At 52.0% G+C, this 19,677-nt stretch overlaps 1 protein-coding gene across 3 annotated transcripts in view; it reads right to left on the bottom strand.

Annotated features, from left to right (window-relative positions):
- Anxa11 (annexin A11) overlaps positions 1–19,677 on the bottom strand; it is a 46,006-nt gene that overhangs the window by 10,990 nt on the left and 15,339 nt on the right. For all 3 annotated transcript variants that reach the window (XM_059273887.1, XM_059273888.1, XM_059273889.1), the window contains exons 2-7: positions 7,671–7,733; positions 6,469–6,581; positions 3,788–4,174; positions 1,632–1,719; positions 1,225–1,319; positions 655–768 (exon numbers count right to left, since the gene is read on the bottom strand). In XM_059273887.1, coding sequence (XP_059129870.1) covers positions 655–768; positions 1,225–1,319; positions 1,632–1,719; positions 3,788–4,174; positions 6,469–6,581; positions 7,671–7,725 — 852 coding nt within the window. In that variant the 5' untranslated portion in view covers positions 7,726–7,733. The remainder of the gene's footprint in view (positions 1–654; positions 769–1,224; positions 1,320–1,631; positions 1,720–3,787; positions 4,175–6,468; positions 6,582–7,670; positions 7,734–19,677) is intronic.

Raw genomic sequence — 19,677 nt, 5'->3', positions numbered from 1 at the left:
GCTGTAGAGCCCACCCAGGACCTGCCCTATAGTCAAAATCTACTAGACCTAGGGAGCCAGAGAGCCCAAGCTAAGCTGCAGGAAAAGGCCCCGTGTGGAATTTGGTTCTTCCAGAGCTGGATGTCTGGGAGGTTGACAGGTGTGGGGACAGACATCCCTGGATACAGCATAGGACAGACACAGCAGTCAGGAGAGCGGGGTGGTGCTCAGGAAGCAGTGGAGACAGACCTAAGAGAAATCTGTCTTGCTGCGTCCTAGTACTAGCCCTACCTCTCCCCACCCCCACCCGCGTCTCTTCCTCTGCCGCTCCGGCTCCTCAGACATGTTGCTGCTGTTTGCCTGCAACAGTTCTACTGACTGAGAATGATCTACGACAGCCTTGGGCCCCTCTGTCATCAGTGTCCTCCACACCCCCAGTCTGGTCACTTCTGGAGATGGAGGCACAGATACTCCCTGTGAGGAAGAGCATGCTACCCGCCTCTTTGAAAAACTACCATGCGCTCCTTCTACAGCTCGTGGGCTGCAGCCAGGAATGCCCAGGAGTCAGGCTAGGCAGCAACTGGTAAGTGGATAACACATCACCCAGTCCTCTTCTGCCTGGGCTGTGGCTCTGCATCCATGTGAAGGCAGGCACCCGCAGGCACCAGGACACACCTTGATGGCTTCCTTTATCTCATAGACATCAAACAGGACCGGGGTCTTCATCAGGGCCAGGATAGTCTTCTCAAAGTTTCCTGACAGTTCTGATTTTAGGTCTTTGATCAAATCCTGATTGGACAGTCAAACAAACAAAATCCACAGGTGAACAGTACTACAGAAGATGGGCCTGGCAGCATCAGGACCAGCCCTGGGGAGAGGCCTGAGTAGAGTACTAACATATTCAGTAGTTATGTACTTTACCTAAAACTCAAAATCCCGGAAGCCTAAAACACAACCCCCTTAAGCCTTTTCCACCAAAGCTCTTACATCAGCTAAACCTCCCAGGATTCCCTGAAAGCAGAGGAGGGGAAAGGAGGCTGGGTAGGCAGAAATGACCTATCTACAGACTTGTCTTGGCAACTCTAAGCAAGATTGCTGTCCATCCTGCAGATCTAGTCCTGCGAGGCCCCAGTTCCTGGGAGAACCGAGTGAGTGGGCCTGGAGCTATGCTGGTTGTAGGCTCTGGAGCTGGGCTCAGGAGAACCAGGCCTTGGTGGTCTTCCTGCACTCCCCTCTGCTCCTCACCTTGCCATAGGCTGTCTTGAAAGACAGGAGGATCTGCTGCCGCTGCTTGTTAGAACGGCTCCCTAGGCAGTCGATGATGGCCTGCTCATCCGTGCCTAGGAAAGCGAAGGGAGTAGGCAAGCTATGGGTTATGAGGATGCTCTATTGCTCTGTGGCCATGGGCTCTCCCAGCCTAGGGCCTCCCATTCATTCTCCTGGGCATCTTCCATCTCCCTGGCCAGGCTTGCCTGCCCCCCCCCCCATACACACACACAGTGGACTGCCCAGGGAACTAGGAGCACAGGTAGGGCTGGAGTCAGTCTGGTCTCTGTCTGTGAGCCCAGGCTGTCCTGGAACTTGCTCTGTAGACCAGGCTGGCCCGGAATTCACAGGGATCCACCTGCCTCTGCCTTACTCTGGTGTCTTACCAAAGCCCTTCATGGCCTTCCGAAGGACCTCAGCATCTCGCAAGGGGTCAAATCCAGAAGCATCTGTGATGGTCCCTCGGTTTCCAAACTACTTAGACAAACAGCCACAGGTAAGATGACCTGCCCATGCCACCCAAAGGTGCAAGACTCTTCTACCCCCTCCTATGCCCAAAATAGCCCTTCTCTGAGAGCTGAGGCACCTGAGAGAAACCTGAAGTCCAAAACACTAGACATAAGTAGCCCCAAGGCATACATCGACGGTGCTGTTTAGGAAGTGGCTACTGGAAGGGTATTAGGTCACTAGGGGTGGAAGAGGCCCTTGAAGGGGATATTGGGGCCCACACCCCTTCCGTTCCTTGCTTCCTGTCTGCTGTGAGGTAGTCGGCTTTGGTTCACCAAGTGCTCCCTGCCACAATGTTCTGCCCCACCACAGGCCCACAGTGGCAAGGCCTAGCAGCCGAAGTCCACGTTTCTCCTTTTAGGGTGTGTTTCCCTCAGGTATTTAAACACGGGCTTACTGTTGCCTGGTGAGTGATCTTTCTAGTGGCCAGGACGTGTGCTTACCAAGGCCATAAGGAGGCCTGCTCAGAGAAGAGAGAAGGAAGCAAGGGTGGGCAGCGGGAAGAGTGGGCAGAGTGGGCAGCAGGAAGAGTGGGCAAGGGCGGGCAGCGGGAAGAGTGGGCAAGGGCGGGCAGCGGGAAGAGTGGGCAGGGGTGCAGAGTGGGCAAGGGCGGGCAGCGGGAAGAGTGGGCAAGGGCGGGCAGCGGTGCAGAGTGGGAAGAGTGGGCAGTGGTGCAGAGTGGGAAGAGTGGGCAGTGGTGCAGAGTGGGAAGAGTGGGCAGTGGTGCAGAGTGGGAAGAGTGGGCAGTGGTGCAGAGTGGGAAGAGTGGGCAGGGGTGCAGAGTGGGCAAGGGCGGGCAGCGGTGCAGAGTGGGAAGAGTGGGCAGTGGTGCAGAGTGGGAAGAGTGGGCAGGGGTGCAGAGTGGGCAAGGGCGGGCAGCGGGAAGAGTGGGAAGAGTGGGCAGTGGTGCAGAGTGGGAAGAGTGGGCAGTGGTGCAGAGTGGGAAGAGTGGGCAGTGGTGCAGAGTGGGAAGAGTGGGCAGTGGTGCAGAGTGGGAAGAGTGGGCAGTGGTGCAGAGTGGGAAGAGTGGGCAGGGGTGCAGAGTGGGCAAGGGCGGGCAGCGGGAAGAGTGGGAAGAGTGGGCAGTGGTGCAGAGTGGGAAGAGTGGGCAGGGGTGCAGAGTGGGCAAGGGCGGGCAGCGGGAAGAGTGGGCAAGGGCGGGCAGCGGTGCAGAGTGGGCAAGGGCGGGCAGCGGTGCAGAGTGGGAAGAGTGGGCAGTGGTGCAGAGTGGGAAGAGTGGGCAGCGGTGCAGAGTGGGCAGGGGTGCAGAGTGGGCAAGGGCGGGCAGCAATGCAGAGTGGGAAGAGTGGGCAGTGGTGCAGAGTGGGAAGAGTGGGCAGCGGTGCAGAGTGGGCAGGGGTGCAGAGTGGGCAAGGGCGGGCAGCGGTGCAGAGTGGGAAGAGTGGGCAGTGGTGCAGAGTGGGAAGAGTGGGCAGCGGTGCAGAGTGGGCAGAGGTGTAGAGTGGGCAGGGGTGCAGAGTGGGCAGGGGTGCAGAGTGGGCAGAGTGGGCAGCGGTGCAAAGTGGGCAAGGGTAGGCAGCGGTGCAAGAGTAGGAATGGCAACAAAAGGAGGCAATGGACTCTCTGTCTGAAAGTCGTCAGCCAGCACATACCACCAGCCCTGGGTTTGGCTGGTTTCGCCATGTAACCATGGCGATGAATTCTAGGCATTGCAAACATGAACTGCTCTCCAGAACAAGCCAAGATAAACCCTGGAAGAACTGCCTATCTTCTGTCCTCAGAGAAGACTCCGAGAATCCTTCACATTTGTCTAGGAGCCACACGAGGGGCCTATTGGGCATGAGGCCATGAGACTGGCGGCCTCAGGACTGATGTCACGTGAGGAGCAAGCATCAGGGCAGTGCTTCCAGACCTGAAGGAACATGCCCCGGGGTGGGGAGCACAAGAGAAATCAGCACCGTTTTGCTAAAACAGTGTGTTGTAGCTGGAGGCCTTCTCTATGTTCCTTCAATCCCCCAAGGCCGTGCTGGTGGACCAGAGTCCAGCCTTTGACCTTAGTTTGGGTGGCGCTCACCTGGGCTGAAGGCACAGCAGGGGTGACAGTACTGGATCCTGAGTAGCCTGGGTAACTTGGCACTGGCTGTTGCCCAGGGGGTGGCATTGGTGACTGTCCAGGATAGGTCATTGGAGGCTGTCCAGGATAGGCCCCTGGGGGCTGCTGCCCGGGGGGTGGCATGGGCTGGCCAGGCACAGGGGCCCCTGGGTATGTTGGATAAGAGGGCATCCCAGGAGGTGGGTTTCCCCCTGGGGGTGGATACATTCCATAAGGAGGGACAGGCTGCTGGGCCGGAGGGGGCTGCCCAAAGCCACCAGGGGGGACGGGAGGATAGCCACCCCCAGGAGCTCCAGGATACAGGTTTGGCACGTTGGCTCCTCCAAACGTCCCAGACATGTTGGCTGCCTGCCAAAGACACAAAGCAGAGCCTGAGACTCATAGGCCCAAAAAGGTCGGCACCGTCTGTCTACCCTCCCCTTATGGAGTTCTGCAATGGCTCTAAGTAAGGAGCTCCCTACCAGAACCACTGCCCGCCCCCCCCCCACTACTACACATACCTAGTAATGGATGAGAGCACCACTATGCTAGACTCAACCCTGCACCCACCCCAAAGGGGACAAGAAGGGCAATCCCGCCATGGATGATGGGTACCCTTGCTCAGTGAGCAGGGCAACTGGACTGATATGGATCGCTCTGTACGCTAATCAGAATCTCCACCCCTTCTGCAGATGGAAACATGGAAGATGAGGCTGCTTCTTCCAACCAAGACTAATTGGGCACAGCTAACCACTCAAGGACCCAGAAAGTACCGGGGCCCCTTCTGCAGGCAGGGAGTGGCCCCATCACACCAGTCTGCTAACAGTCAATGGAGGTAGGTGGGGCTGGAGTGGGTTTGCACGTGCCCCAAACAGAAGGCAAAATCCTCACACCTCAGCCTCTGATGCTCCATGCAAAACGGGTCCCACCATCCCATCCCTCACTTCCCCTCTTCAACCACCAACCCCTGCTCTTCTCTGTCCCCAAGCTCATCAGGCCCATGGGCACCCCAAGAACTGGTGGTCCCTAGACATTCTCATAGCACATTTCTCTATCATGTCAGATCTTTGTTCAAGGTCCCTTTTCATGTCCCATCTTAAGGTCTTTAGTCTACACTGTGCCCCCAGCACCTCTTTTACCATATTATTATTATCTCCCCTCCCTCTCGGCCCTGTGCTAGGGATTGAACATTATGGCCTCAGACATTATAGGCAAGCACTCTACCACTGACCATTATATCCCCATCTCTCTTTTTATTTCTTATTTTGATGCAAGTTGCTCAGGCTGGCCTTGAACTTGGGATTCTCCTGCTTCAGCCTTTCAAGAAGCTAAGATCATAGGCTTATGCCGCCAGGGCCATGTATCTACTTCTCTTTCTTCCTTACTCTCTTCTCTCCCTCTCTCACCCACCCTCTGCCCTTTCTTTGATTCTTCTGTTGTTGTTGTTTTTAATTTATTTTATTTTTACTTTATGTGCATTGGTGTTTTTCCTGCACGAGTATCTTGTGTGAAGGTGTCGGATCCTCTGGAATAGGAGTTACAGACAGTTGTGAACCATGTGGATGCTGGGAATTGAATCCAGGTCCTCTGGAAGAGCAGCCAGTGTTCCTGACCACTGAGCCATCTCTCCAGCCCGAGCCTTCTGTTTTGAGGCAAGGTCTCTCTAGGTTGCCCAGGCTGGGCTGAAATTTTTAGTCCTTATGAATTCACTTACCGAATGCTCAGTGTATGCCACAATGCCCAGACACACCCATCACTTTTCAATATCGCCATCTGGTAACTTAGGTTATTTTCTGTCTCTTCTCCATAGATGCTAAGTGTATTTGGACTGAGATTTATATGTGTACAGGTGCACACAGAGGCAAAGGTCACATGCTGTTTACCTTGTTTGAGACAGAATCTATCACTGGCCCTAGGACCATCATGTAGGCTAGACTGGCTAGTCAGCAAGCCCAATGGATCTGCCTCCCTAGCACTGGAATTACAAGGGCCATACCTGGCTGTTTTCACCTGGGTCCTGGGAATTGAACTCTGGGCCTAAGGCTGATATAATAAGCACTTTACCGTCTGGGCTATCTCCCCAGCCCAGAGATTGTTTGCTGTATTCACATGTTCCCAGTGCCTAGGACTGCACCCAGCATAAATTTGGGTGTCTACTAGCTGCACTGTTCCCACTAAGGGCACATTTGTTTTCTGATTATAAGACACATTCTTCTCAAAGCAAAACAACAAATAAAAACAAATACAGCCTAACCTGCCTGCTACATGGCCACCAAGTACCAACCGGAACAGCATCCGTGCGTGTACACCTCCATACCTCTCCACACACACCCTCTCTTCCCTCCAGGATTTGTGCTCAGCTCGTGAGACATTCTCAGTAAATTTCCCTGCAGGTACCAGGCTTACCCAACCTCCCAGGGCCGTAAGGACCCGAGAAGACCATCAGCTCCAATAATCTCTTCCCCCTCGTATAGACGGGAAAAAGTGATGCCCAGAGAGACAGGGGTGATAAATAGATGACCCTCATATCCTAAGTTGCTGCTCAGTACCCTATGCTCACACACACAGGCATGAGGTGTCTCTGGAGCCTTGGGGTCAGCAGCCTTGATCCCCACAGCCAGGCAGCCACTAGCCCAGGGCACCTTGGCAGGGGCCTGACTTACCATGCCTGAGAGGTAGTCTTGGTTGAACTGCCCCGCGTAGTTGGCCACGTTATCCAGCCCGATGGGGGGCATGCTGGGAGGAGTGTAGGCAGCACCTCCCCAGGGACCGCCACCTGAAACATGCAACACCAAGCTCATCAGCTCTTATCCCTGGGCAGAAAGGGAGGGGCAGAAAGGAGGGCTGCAGGGGAACGTGCTGCCGGAGCCAAGCAGGCCTCAAGCCAATGCTGCTCCAGTCTTTCTGGAGGGTCAGGGGAGGAAGAGGAACTTTCCCTTATTCCAGGGAAGATGGGAGGTTCAGCCCTCGGTGGGGATCCAGGCATTCTTTGTCCTCTCAAACCCAGCATCATGGGGTAAGAGAACAGATACACCCTTGGGCTCTGTGCTGAGCATGTGACCGCAGTGAGCTCTACGGACGCCACGGATTCTCAGATGCAGGGAAATGGGGGCCATGTCAGAGGACATGAACACCGTAAAGGACAGCCGCAAGGAGCTGGATGGCTGTGCGTCCTGGGACCAGGCTCTCAACCACTCTCATTCATGTTTGCAGACAACTGGAGCCGAGGACACGTGTGACCCTCAGGCTGCTGAGGTGAGGGCTGAGGAGTGGACACCTGCATGGGGCTAAGGCCGCAATATGGCCGGTGCTTGCCAGATGCATTCTTACCCAGGGCAGTCCAAGTCTGCTCTGCAGCTCCTGGGCTTTGTAAGACCCGGAGCATGCTGCCGCCACCACGGCAGTTTCTGCTGGAGAAGGGACTGCTTCAGAAGGAAGACATTGCTGCTGCCCCACGTGGATGGCCTGACCCTATCACCAAGGGCTCTTGGGAGCCACAGGGCGGGGTAGACAGGAAAGGACAGGAAAGTGACCCTCGGTGCTGGCCTCAGCGGGAGAGAATCCAAAATCATACTCCTTGAAACAGGGTAGGTGGCCGGAAGCAGTACTTTGGAGGACACTCCTACAGGCTGTCACTGCCTGTCGTTAGGAGTGGGGACAGTCGGGGGAGGGAAAGAACCTTGAAGCTACTTCGCAAAGGAGAACGAGTCTCAGAGTGTAGCAGGCCTCTGTCCACTTGTCAGCTAACAAGGCTCTCCCAGAACCACCAATTCAGGCCTCTCCAGCCCCTGTCCCAGTGGGTGAGCGCTCTGGGGGTAAGAGGATTCTACCTTTTTGCACAAAGGACCCACCCAGGTCCTCTTACCTGGAGCCGCTGGAGGGTAACCACCTGCAGGGGGAGGGTAGCCTGGGTAGCTCATGGTTAAGGCTGGAAGAGAAGAGAAAGTGTATTCAGATTACGCTGAGGATGCTTCCCACCAGGTCTGCTGGCATCTGCTTCTTAGGAGCTCGACCCATTGCCAGGCCCCCACCGGAGGCATTAGCTCCCCATGCTCCAGTGCAATCCAGTCCACGCCCCCCTGCTGGACCTCCAGTTAGGTCAGGCCCATCCCAAGGACACAGGAGGGTGCAACCCCACAAGCCAGCTACTGTTTCCTTGACAGCTGCTCCCCCAGGCCTGGTTTCTGTCTCCACAGACAAGGGCACACAGCGTTTGGCGTCTGGTCTGCTCTGACATCATATTCTAGATAGAGCATTGCCTCAGACTTCGTGTCTACTCTTCCTTGTCCTTATCACTCTCCTTCCCACAACAGAGGACCCTGTTTCCCTGCACCCCATCTACAACTCTCAAGCTCACCACAGCAAACCTCCCCCCACCCCACCCCCACACCGGATCAGACTCAAGCCGAAAGTATAGACCAGCTGCCGCCCAGTCTTTAAACGGCTGATCTATGTCTTTCCTTGGCATTCCATTCTCTTAACACAAAATAACAGGGTTATGTGGGAGTCATCATTCTTAGAACCGAGAAACGCCCTCAGAAGGGCCTTCGGCTTCAGAGCCCTGAATCGGGGCAGGTATCAAAGTCCAAAGAGAGGAAGAGAGTGAGTGACATGGAGATGCGGCAGTCAGGGAGGCAGATGGGACACCTGCTCTCACAGTCCTCTGTACACAGGTCTTCAGCAACGCCCCATGCCAATTAAGATGCCCAGGAGGAACAGAGATCAGCCACTGCCCTGCAACCTGCCTGCACCTGCCACATAACAGCTGCTGCTGCTGCAATAAATGCAAAGGTCCAGGCCAAGGAGGAAGTTCATGGCCTCAACGGTCACGGCCACAGGTTTCCTCGGATAGTCACTCTGTTTCATACGTGGGCATCTGCATTATGCCAAGGGATTGTAAAACATTATGAGCTCCACCATCGGGTTTTTTTTTTATTTTTTTTAAAGATTTATTTATTCACAATGTGTATGAGTACTCTATCTGCATGTACACCTTTATACCAGAAAAGGGCGTCAGATCCCATTATAGATGGTTGTGAGCCACCATGTGGGTGCTGGGAATTGAACCCGGGTCCTCTGGAAGAGCAGCCAGTGCTCTTAACACTGAGCCATCTCTCCAACCCCCACCATCAGTTTCTATTCCGAGTAAGTTCCCAGGTGATGGTGTTGGATCTAGGGTCCCCACTTTAGTAACTGTCTAAAGACTATCTACTGAAAATAGTCTAGTTGTCCATCATGTCTACCTTGAAGACCTGAGTATGCTGTCCCAAGAAAGCTGAAGAATTTCTTTAGGGTACCACTGGCCCCCATGGAGTGGAGCTGGCTTTCAGCCCACTTACTTTGGTCACTGGGTCCAGAGGGGACAGTAGGCAATACAACAGGAAATGAGGTGATTCCTTTGAGGTCATGGATGGGGCTAGAACCGGCGGCCTGCAGACCCTTGCCCTTTACACAGCTTTGTCTTTCTAAACTCCTATGCACGTGCGGTTCCTAAGATGTATGTAGGGCCACTCACAACTGCCTCCAGCTCCAGGGGGATCCTGAGACCTTTTGGCCTCCATGGACACCTGCACAGGAATATGCACATGCATTCGTGAGCGCGCGCGCGCGCGCGCACACACACACACACACACACAAACACATGCACGCACAAATCCTTTTCATTTTTAAAGAAAGAAGGCAGAAACATACAAACCAAGAGGTGTGGATGCACTTATGCACAGACCACCCTTGGCACTAAACACAGTCCCTGGGTAACGCTAGCTACCTCTGGAAGAAAAACGGGCTGGAGGTGAAGCTCACTTTCCATATCCAGCCCCTACACATCCGTGACTGCCTAATAAAAGCAACTTTAAGAAAAGGTCCAGTTCAGACAGGCATTTCTAACCACACGGGAAGCTATCCCTTCCATTCCACATGGCCTTGGTGGTTATAAAAATAACGCACACAGGGCTCATTCAGCTCAGGCATCCAGGACACAGGAGGAGAGCCCTCCCTCCTGGGAGAGCTGTGGGAGAGTTTCCTGGCAAGAGCAGCATCGGCCTCCTGGAAAGAGCCCTGCCCCCAAGGCCCATCCTATGGCTAACTCCACCGCAGAACTCAGTCCTGTGGCGACCCTGGCTCCTTCCCTCCAGTCTCTCTCTCTCTCTCTCCAAGGATTCATTTTCTACCTGGAATTGTTCGAGCATGCTCCTCCTTCTCTTCTCCTCTGAGGCCTGTCAGGACCCAAAGCCACAGGCTAGCCCAGAGATCACAGGCTAGACCAGAGATCACGGGCAGGATGGTCACTTCCCTCCCCGCTGCAGGTGGAGTTTCCGGCTTCACTGGATGGGAACATGTGGGTTTTCTGGGTGATGGAGCCATTACAGGGATTCCCGTGAAATTTCTCTTGTGGGTCTGCCCATTTTTCCATCCCTCCTCAATCTCTGGCCACGGTGACTCACAGTGACCATCTTAGCTCTCTCTCAGCTGCTTCATAACCACTCATTTGGTGCACATGGCATTATGTTCCTCTAAGTAAGTGTTATAAAGGGGCCCATGGCAGACAGTCTTGAGCTGTCACACCGAATTTCCTGCTGATATAGCCCTGTTGACACAGGGCTTTCCTCTGCCACCACCGGGCCCCCATCCCTTCCACATCCCAATGCGGGCTCTCCGGCTCTGTTATGGCTTGAATCTGAAGTGTCCCCTCCAGGCTCCTAATCTGAACCCCTGTTCTCAAGATTGTGTGGTATTTTGGAAGGCTACAGAGACTCAGGAAGTGGAGTTACCCCAAGGAAGTAGACCATTAGGGGCAGTCCTTAGGTTAGGGCCATGCAATTTCCTGTCCTGCTTTCGTGACTTCCTAGTCCACAGTGATGTGAGGAGCCCCTGCATCCCACGTCAATCCCCTTCTCCACCATGACAGCCTAAACATTCCCCCTCTTAGATTTTCTCTAGGATATTGTGCTCCCTGGGACCCAAAAGTAATTAACCCACATGGGTAACACCCTGCAGCTCACCAGCCTACTAACTCCCAGGGCAGGAGTCACCAGCTCAGAGGCAAGACCCTCGGCTCTAGTCAGCAATCTAGGGACTGTACTGCCCCTTCTCAGCTCTAGCTCTCCATGACGAACGGGAACATGGTGAGCTACTACCCAGGAGACTGCTTGCTACCTTCCAGATGGCCAAGTCTTTCTTCTACTTTATCCTTCAGCAGAGAAGGAAGATACATGGGTGAGAGGCACTTCCCAAGGCTGACGTGACTTGGACACCCAGGCATGTCCTGTCCCATATGCCCGCTTATGACCATGGCACTCAAACATGGAACCTCATGGGAGAGTCTTTCTGCATAGGACAGACACCTGGCTCCAATTCTAATAACCCTGCCTCTAGAGAACTTCTAGCCTCTGGTTCTGACTCTCTTAGGGACACTACAACAAAATCATCACCCTTCCTTCCTCACTGGGACTGCGTAAATGCAGCTGTGTAGATTCATCCAGCTGTGGCCCTCTCCAGCTTAACCCCATGTTTCTTAGTTAGGGTTTCTCTTGCTGGGATGAAACACCATGACCCAAAGAAACTTAGGAGGAAAGGGCTTATTTCAGCTTACACTTCCCTATTACTGTTCATCATTGAAGGAAGTCAGGACAGGAACTCAAGCAGGGCAGGAACCTGGAGGCAGGAGCCAGGAAATGATGCAGAGGCCATGGAGGGGTGTTTCTTACTGGCTTGCTACCCATGGCTTGCTCAGCCTGCTTTCTTATAGAACCCAGGACCACCAGCCCAGGGATGATCCCATCCACAATGGGCTGGGCCTTCCCACATCAATCACTATTTAAGAAAATGCCCCCACAGACTTGGCTACAGCCCAATCTTATTGGGGCATTTTCTCAATTGAGGCTCCCTTCTCTCTGGTGACTCTAGCTTGTATCAAGTTGACATAAAACCAGCCAGGACAAGGTGTTTCCAAAACAGACCTTTGTGGAGCATATTAAAACCTAGACTGCTGGGCCTTGCTGAGTGTAAGACTCCTCCACACATGAGAACCGCATGGAGAACTTGGATCCTGGCATCCCAGCATCCCTTGGAACCCAGCCTCAGGGTAACCAGTCAATTAAGAAGGTACCTGGGGGGGGGGGGGCTTCCTTGGGACTGTGATTCCCTAAAGCCATGAATATCCATACCAGTGTACCCTTAAATTCCAAAGGTCCTCACCACATAGGCAGAAATCTAGAGACAGGGACAGGAGGGAAAAGCTTCCAGAGTGGAATTTCTCTCCCTAGCCATTCCCTCACCACAACGGAGAGGAAGGGGTGGAGACAGGCTTCCAGTCCACAGCAAAGCTAGCCTAGTCACACCCTCCAGTGTCCAGCCTGATTTCTAGGGACACTAGAGGGAATAAGGAATGAGCGGTAGTGGTACCAGGCCTGAAGTACAGGTCCAGAAGTAGCCTCTCAGAGACGGCCTCTCACAGCCTCTCTCTCAGAGACGGCCTCTCTCTCAGAGACGGCCTCTCATGTAGAACAGAAACCACACCTGGCTAATGCTTCCAGGCAGAGGTCTGAAGAAGTACTCCAGGGCCTGAAGCCCCTTGGCACTAAGCAGCAGACAAATCAGGCCTGATGTCTCCATCACTATATTTTCCCAGGCTGTTTGTTGGCCGAAGAGTCACTTTCGATCACACAACATAAATATACAGCTTAAACCACACAGCTCTGACAATCTTTGTTGAGTTTTTTTTTCCTAAGTAAAAGGAAAAGCCAGACATAGTGGTGCACCCTGTAATCTCAACTACTCGGGAGGTTGAGGCAGGAGGATGGATCCCTTATAGCCAAGGATTTGACGCCAGCCTAGGCAAAATAACAAAAGCCTGTTTCAAATAAAAAAGGGGGAAAAACAAAAAACTACAGAATGGCTGAATGTATTCCTGAAAGATACATCTGACAAAGGAACTTACAAAAGCATAGAAAAAGACCCAAGAAGGCAGCTCACCGGAGGGTATGCAGAGATGACAGGACATGGGAAGGTCCTCGATACGCCCTTATACATGGACCAACAAACTGCACAGATATTAGAACAGCCGGGCCCAGAACAGGGACCCAGCAAACACTGGGGGGTGGATGACAGCTTCCACATGGCTGGGGGGAATGCTAAACAGTACAGCTTTGGAAGAGAGCTTAGCAGCTTCTTACAAAACTAAACATGTTTTAGGAAACCACCACGATCTTGGTACTGGCCAAGTAAGATGAAAACGTACAGGCTGGTTGTGTCCACCTTTTGTCACTGTAACAAAATGCCGGAGACAAACAACTTAGAAGGAAGAAAGGTCGTTTTAACATGCCGACAGAGCACGTTCCAGGACAGCCAGGCTTACACAGAGAAAGAAACCCTGTCTTGAAAAAAAAAAAAAAAAAAACACATACACAAAAAGAAAACAGGTGAATTTTCTCTCTTTCATATTCTCTCTCTCTCTCTCTCTCTCTCTCTCTCTCTCTCTCACACACACACACACACACACACACACAAACACACACACACACACACACGATCTTGCTATGTAGTCCAGGCTGGCCTCAAACTTTTTTCCCTTTTATTTATATATTTAATGTTTATTATTATTCTCTCTCTCCCCCCTCCACCCCCTCTCGTGCACATGCCCTGGTGCTTATCTGTCCCAGGTCCCTGGGCAGAGGTGGAGGCAACAGTCTGGATGCTTACGGAGCTCTCACTGCCCTTGGTTTTATCGCCAGGGCACATCCGACTCTAGGGAGCCAGGATGTGGTAGAACATGATCTGGGGTAGCAGACAGTGAAGCCTGCCCTCCTTCCCCAGACCAGGAACCACTGGTCTCCCTTGATGGCCCCAGGTAGCTCTGCCATTGCTGACCTGCTTAGGAGCTTCCTTCCAATAGACAGGAGAGACCGTACAGGGAGCAGCAGGTTTTGAACTGGAGTCAGACAGAGGCCCCTGAAACTTTTAATGCCTCAGCCCACAGAACTTCCTTCCCCCTACTGAATCCAGCTTTTAGATCACGGCTCTTGGCTGTGAGGGAAGAGGGAAGCCACACATGCCCAATCTCTACCATACATGCACTCAAAGTCAGCTGAGCTGGCCTAGCACACCACATAAGCAATGGAAACTTCGCAATTCCAAGGAATGACTCATATGATGGAGGTGCTGATGACCAATGATTTACATGGAGAATTTATATAAGCAAAATAGGGCCATAAATCTTCAACCACTAGCGGGTGTCAGCAAAGCATTGCTTCAAGATCAATCTTGATTCATCTAGACCAGCGGTTCTCAACCTGCGGGTCACTACACCTTTGGGTCATACTGTAACAATGAAAATACATCCTGCATATCACATATTTATATCACAATTCATAACAGCAGCAAAATTACAGTTACGAAGGAGCAAAGAAATAATATTATGGCTAGGGGTCACCGCACATGAGGAACTGTGTTAAAAGGTCGAAAGCATTAGGAGTATTGAGAATCACTGATCTAGACCCTATCCACTTCCTGCTTGTTTGTGTAAGAAAACCCCAGGCATCATAAACCATAAACTATCTCCTGTGTCATTTTTTAAGTACTATCAACTTTAAATGTATTCCCTCTCTCTCTCTCTCTCTCTCTCTCTCTCTCTCTCTCTCTCTCTCTCTCTCTCAAACTACATGTTAGCCAGGTGGTGGTGGTGGTGGTGGTGGTGGTGGTGGTGGTGGTGGCGGCGGCGGCGGCGGCGGCGGCGGCGGCGGCGGCACGCCTTTAATCCCAGCATTCGGGAGGCAGAGGCAGGCAGATCTCTGTGAGTTTGAGGCCAGCCTGGTCTACAGAGTGAGTTCCAGGAAAGGCGCAAAGCTACACAGAGAAACCCTATCTCGAAAAAAAACAAACAAACAAACAAAAAAACACTATATGTTAATCATGGGTTCCTATGCCAACACACAGGACTCAGGTGCTGGATCATCTCAGGGGAAGTGGGAACACCTGACACTTGAAGACACCTGTCCAGGCAAGGGGGACCAGAGCAAGCCTCACTGCTCCCAGCCATTTGTGATGACTGTCCTCCGGGACTCTAGTCTGACACCAAGGCCAGCAGCCTTGTCCCCATGGTCACATCCCAGTAAACACTGCCTTGCTGGCTAGCAGCTGAGTGAGGCTGGCCATGCCACTTCTCATCCTTTTCTCTTCTAAACCTCAACCCCTCACTTGCTCTGGCAATCATTTACAGCAGCAGTTCTCAACCTGTGGGTCGCGACCATCGCAAAACCACTTTATTTCCCATGGTCTCAGGAACCCTCAACCATAAATTTATTTTATATTTGAAATCATTGCTATTTCATAACTGTAATTTTGCTACTGAGTGGTGTCTCAGTACCTGAGACCATCAGAAATGTGTTTTTGATGGCTGAGACCCATAGGTTGAGACCCGCTGGTTTATAGGCTCAAACAGAAGTTTGGCCTGCACACCGTGGCAAGGGTCAGCACAATCGGCACTGAAGTCAGGCTCCTGGCAGAACAGTAAGGCCCCAACTATGTCTTTTTGCATACCATTCTGTAGAGCAGGACACCCAGGGCACATGTGTGACTATCAACTGGTGGCAGCCACACACAGCCACAGGGAACCAGAACACACAGGGAACGAGAACACACAGGATCCAAACCTTCTCTGCAGGCCCCAGTCTGTCCAATTTCCCTGTTGTCCCTTTACTCTTGGGTGTCTACCATCCACTTTCCCCAACAGTCCTGGTCAGGCCTAACCTGGACCCCAACACAGCTGGGGTCGCCAGATAGAAGCAAACAGTGTGATGTATATACAGTTCAGCCCTGCCTGAACTGTGGTCACGGACTCCGAGAGCACCCTACACACTGCCAAGTTAGCCAAAGATCAGACAGATGTCTAAAAAGCTTATAAAATGGTACATATGGTTACACGTTCTAACTAATGCCTCCCAATTCATGCCGGCATCATGAAAGCTCGGAAAAGTCCAGTCACAAAGAGGCCCCTGCTTAACTCTATCCTCAAATTGACTTACTAGGCCATGCCAATCATTACCATTCATCAAACACGTACGACGTGCCAGGCACAGCTTTAAAGGATTTACGTGGACTTGGTCGTTTCCGAACACCAGCCTAAACCCAGCAGCCTTCGAACAGCAAGAGACATGGGGAAGGTACAGCCAGTGAATGGTGGAGGCGGGAATCAAACCCAGGTCATCTGGCTTTGAAACCTAGGACTTGTACCACTACACCATACATGTGCACAGAGCCTGCTGGTCCCAGGAATCGGATCTCAAAGGCTGAGCCTCACAAACACTGGTGTGACAGAGCAGCATGGAATTAGGAATCAGTACACGCCGCTGGTTTCTAACTCTGATGATCAACAAGCAAACCCCGTGTTGTTTGTTTGTTTTTTTTTTTTTTGCTTTTTGAGACAGGGTTTCTCTATGTAGCCCTGGCTGTCCTGTAACGCACTTCGTAGACCAGGCTGGCCTCGGGGAGACAGAAATTCACCTGTCTCTGCCTCCAAGTGCTGGTATTAAAGACATGCACCACCATGCCCGGCTAAGCCCCATGTTCTTAAAGGCAATGTAGGACAGTAGGAAGAGCATGAACTTTGAAGGCAGACCCCTCAAGTTCAAATCCAAGCTGGGTTCCTACAAGCCGGGTGATCTTGGGCAGGTTATTTAACTTTCTGTGCCTCAGTTTCTCTCCTCTATTAAATGGGATAGTAACAGTCTCATACTAAGTTTGTTCTCATTATTAAATCATTTTAACTTTCATTCATGGAGTTGTCCCAATATAAAACATCAAACTGGGTTTGGGGATGGGGAGGAGGGGGTCCCAGAGGACCCAGAGGCCTTTGGTAAAGAAAGAATTGTGGAGACTGGAGGGGAGAGGAGGGAGTTGAGGAGGGACCTGGCAGGGCTCAGGCAGATGACTCAGTTTACGCCATTGCACCTCTTCCTTCCACTTACATGTGGAGAAACTGACAACCAGGGAAGGGGAAGTGGCATGCCACCATGACACAGCAAGGGACCCAGCCCAGAACCTCTTGCGTCCATGTCAAGTGCTGTGATGCACAGGGCGTGGCACCAGTCCAGGATCACGGCTCACGAGGGACCCACTTCACCTGGATGCTTCCTTTTATCAAAGGGCATAAACGTGAGACAGTTTGAAAGAGAGAATGGTAAGGGCGAGCTATCACCTGGACCAAGAAAGGCCCTCAAAGGCCCATGTGTCGAAAGCTGAGTCCTGAGCCCCCGTGGCACTACCGGTAGGTGGTAGAACCTTGGTGGGGTGTTACTGCTGGTAGGACTTAGGTCACCAGGGACATGTCCTTGAAGGAGTCTCCGGGATCTGAGCTTTCCTCTTTTGTCTCAGCCGCCATAAGGTGAGCACGCTGACCATGACGTGCAACCTCACCACAGGCACGAAGCAACAGAGCAGGCAGGAACCTCTGAAGCCACCCTACAGTCTTTTTAGCTGCTGGCCTCAGACAGTGGCAGAAAGAATGTACCTGTCTCCCAGATGAAACCCACGGGGTTAGGAAGCAGGGTACTGCGGTGGCTGGGTCTCCACAATAGAGCTCTCATGAACTGGATGACGGCCAGAGAGACTATGTAAGGACACCATGAGAAGTGGCCAGCCATAAATCCAGAAATGGTCCTTTAGCAGACACTGGCACTTGATCTCAGCTTTCCCGCTTCTAGAACTGTGAGCAACACACTTCTGTGGCTGAAGACTCTCGATCATAGTATTCCACCACAGCAGCCCAAGCAGCCCCAGGCAAAACTTAAAGAAACATATACAAACAGGGCTGGAAGGATGATTCAAGTAGTGAAGAGCACAGGGTCAGAATCTGGATCCCAGCGTCACAGCTCACAACTACCTATAATTCCTGCTCCACCTTCTGAGATACTCTGATAAATGAGGATGGTTAGCTGGGACGATGAGAAAGTTCTGGAAATGGGTCATGGTGACTATTCAATGCCACTGAACTATACACCTAAAATTAGTAAAAATAGTCAATTTCATGTCATGTACACTGCCACAAAAACACATCGTAAGTCTGCCATGATCTGCAAGAGCAGGAACTGCAAACTAATCTACACACAGCCACCTCTCCCTTCTTCCAGATTCCTTCTTGGCTGAGGAACCTGCCCATACAGCCTGGCCAGCATCTTTGACAAGAGAAGCATCAAACTCCTAAGACCAAAGCAAGTCATTCAACAACGAAACCACTGGGTGCTCACTGCTCCCTCCTGCCTGGGAGAAGGAGCCCAGATAAGGCTTGTTCACTTGTATTACAGGACAACACAAGTCACCATGGTCACCATGAGTCACCATAATAAGAGCTGGGGTAGGTTCTCTGTGGCGAGGCAACACACCCAGCCAGCAATGCAAACTCTGGGGAGGGGAAAGCTAAGGACTTGATTCATGCATGCAGGTAACAGAGCATGCTGCCCAGCTGGTAAGCCAAGGTGGCCCTAAGAGATGACTCAGTTTACGCCATTGCACCTCTTCCTTCCACTTACATGTGGAGAAACTGACAACCAGGGAAGGGGAAGTGGCATGCCACCATGACACAGCAAGGGACCCAGCCCAGAACCTCTTGCGTCCATGTCAAGTGCTGTGATGCACAGGGCGTGGCACCAGTCCAGGATCACGGCTCACGAGGGACCCACTTCACCTGGATGCTTCCTTTTATCAAAGGCTCTGAGGGAATAGGAGTTCTGGCCGGGTTCAATGCCTGAGGCAAGGGCAGATGAGGTGTAGAAGACCAGAGCTACCAAGGATGACTTCACACAAGGGCAAAGAGGTGGTATAATAATGCCCAAGGACTCAGCACCGTTTATGTAAATAGACAACAAAGGACCATAGGACATCTGAACAAGATCTCCAATAAGAGCATGAGAGACCCGGGGCCTACTCATGGATCTCTGCATCCAGATCCCTCAGTAGTTGGATGAGGTTTCTAGCTCGACAATTAGGGTGTTTGGCCATCCCATCACCAGAGTAGGTCAGTTCGGGCTGTCTCTCGACCACTGCCAGCAGTCTGTTGTGGGGGTATCTTTGTGGATTTCTGTGGGCCTCTCTAGCACTTTGCTTCTTCCTATTCTCATGTGGTCTTCATTTACCATGGTCTCCTATTCCTTGTGGGAGTCCAATTAGCGAGAATGAGGAGGGTTTATATGAGCGAGAATTGTTGAGACCAAGGTTGGATAAAGCACAGGGACAAATAGCCAAACGAACGCAAACACATGAAATATGAACCAATGGCTGAGGGGTCACCAACTGGATCAGGCCCTCTGAGTGGGTGAGACAGTTGATTGGCCTGATCTGTTTGGGAGGCATCCAGGCAGTGGGACCGGGTCCTGTGCTCATTGCATGAGTTGACTGTTTGAAACCTGGGGCCTATGCAGGGTCCCTTGGCTCGGCCTGGGAGGAGGGGACCGGACCTACCTGGACTGAGTCTACCAGGTTGATCTCAGTCTGCAGGGAAGGCTTTGCCCTGGAGAAGATGGGAATGGGGGGCGGGAGGGGGGGAGAACAAGGGAATCCGTGGCTGATATGTAGAACTGAATTGTATTGCAAAATAAAAATTAAAAAAAAAAAAAAAGCATGAGAGACCAAAACAAGAGAAGGCTCAGAGGGGAGAGAGCCATCGATGAGACGTAAAGGGCGTTGGGGGGTGTTACAATTAGTATGCTCAGAAACATAGAAAAAAATCTATTCATAAAACAAAACAAAAAGAAAATTCTGTACACACAGAAGAATAAGAAAGCAGTAAGGTGTCTTCAGAAACTGAAAATAGAAGAGATTAAAAACTCAAACTTCAACAGATCAGTAGCAAATAAATGTGTGTATAAAGGGAATGAGAAACA

The sequence above is a fragment of the Peromyscus eremicus genome, chromosome 9 (genome assembly GCF_949786415.1).
Source record: "Peromyscus eremicus chromosome 9, PerEre_H2_v1, whole genome shotgun sequence".
NCBI lineage: Eukaryota > Metazoa > Chordata > Mammalia > Rodentia > Cricetidae > Peromyscus > Peromyscus eremicus.
The sequence above is the reverse complement of the archived record's forward strand: the minus strand, read 5'-3'. Positions and strand labels throughout refer to the sequence as shown.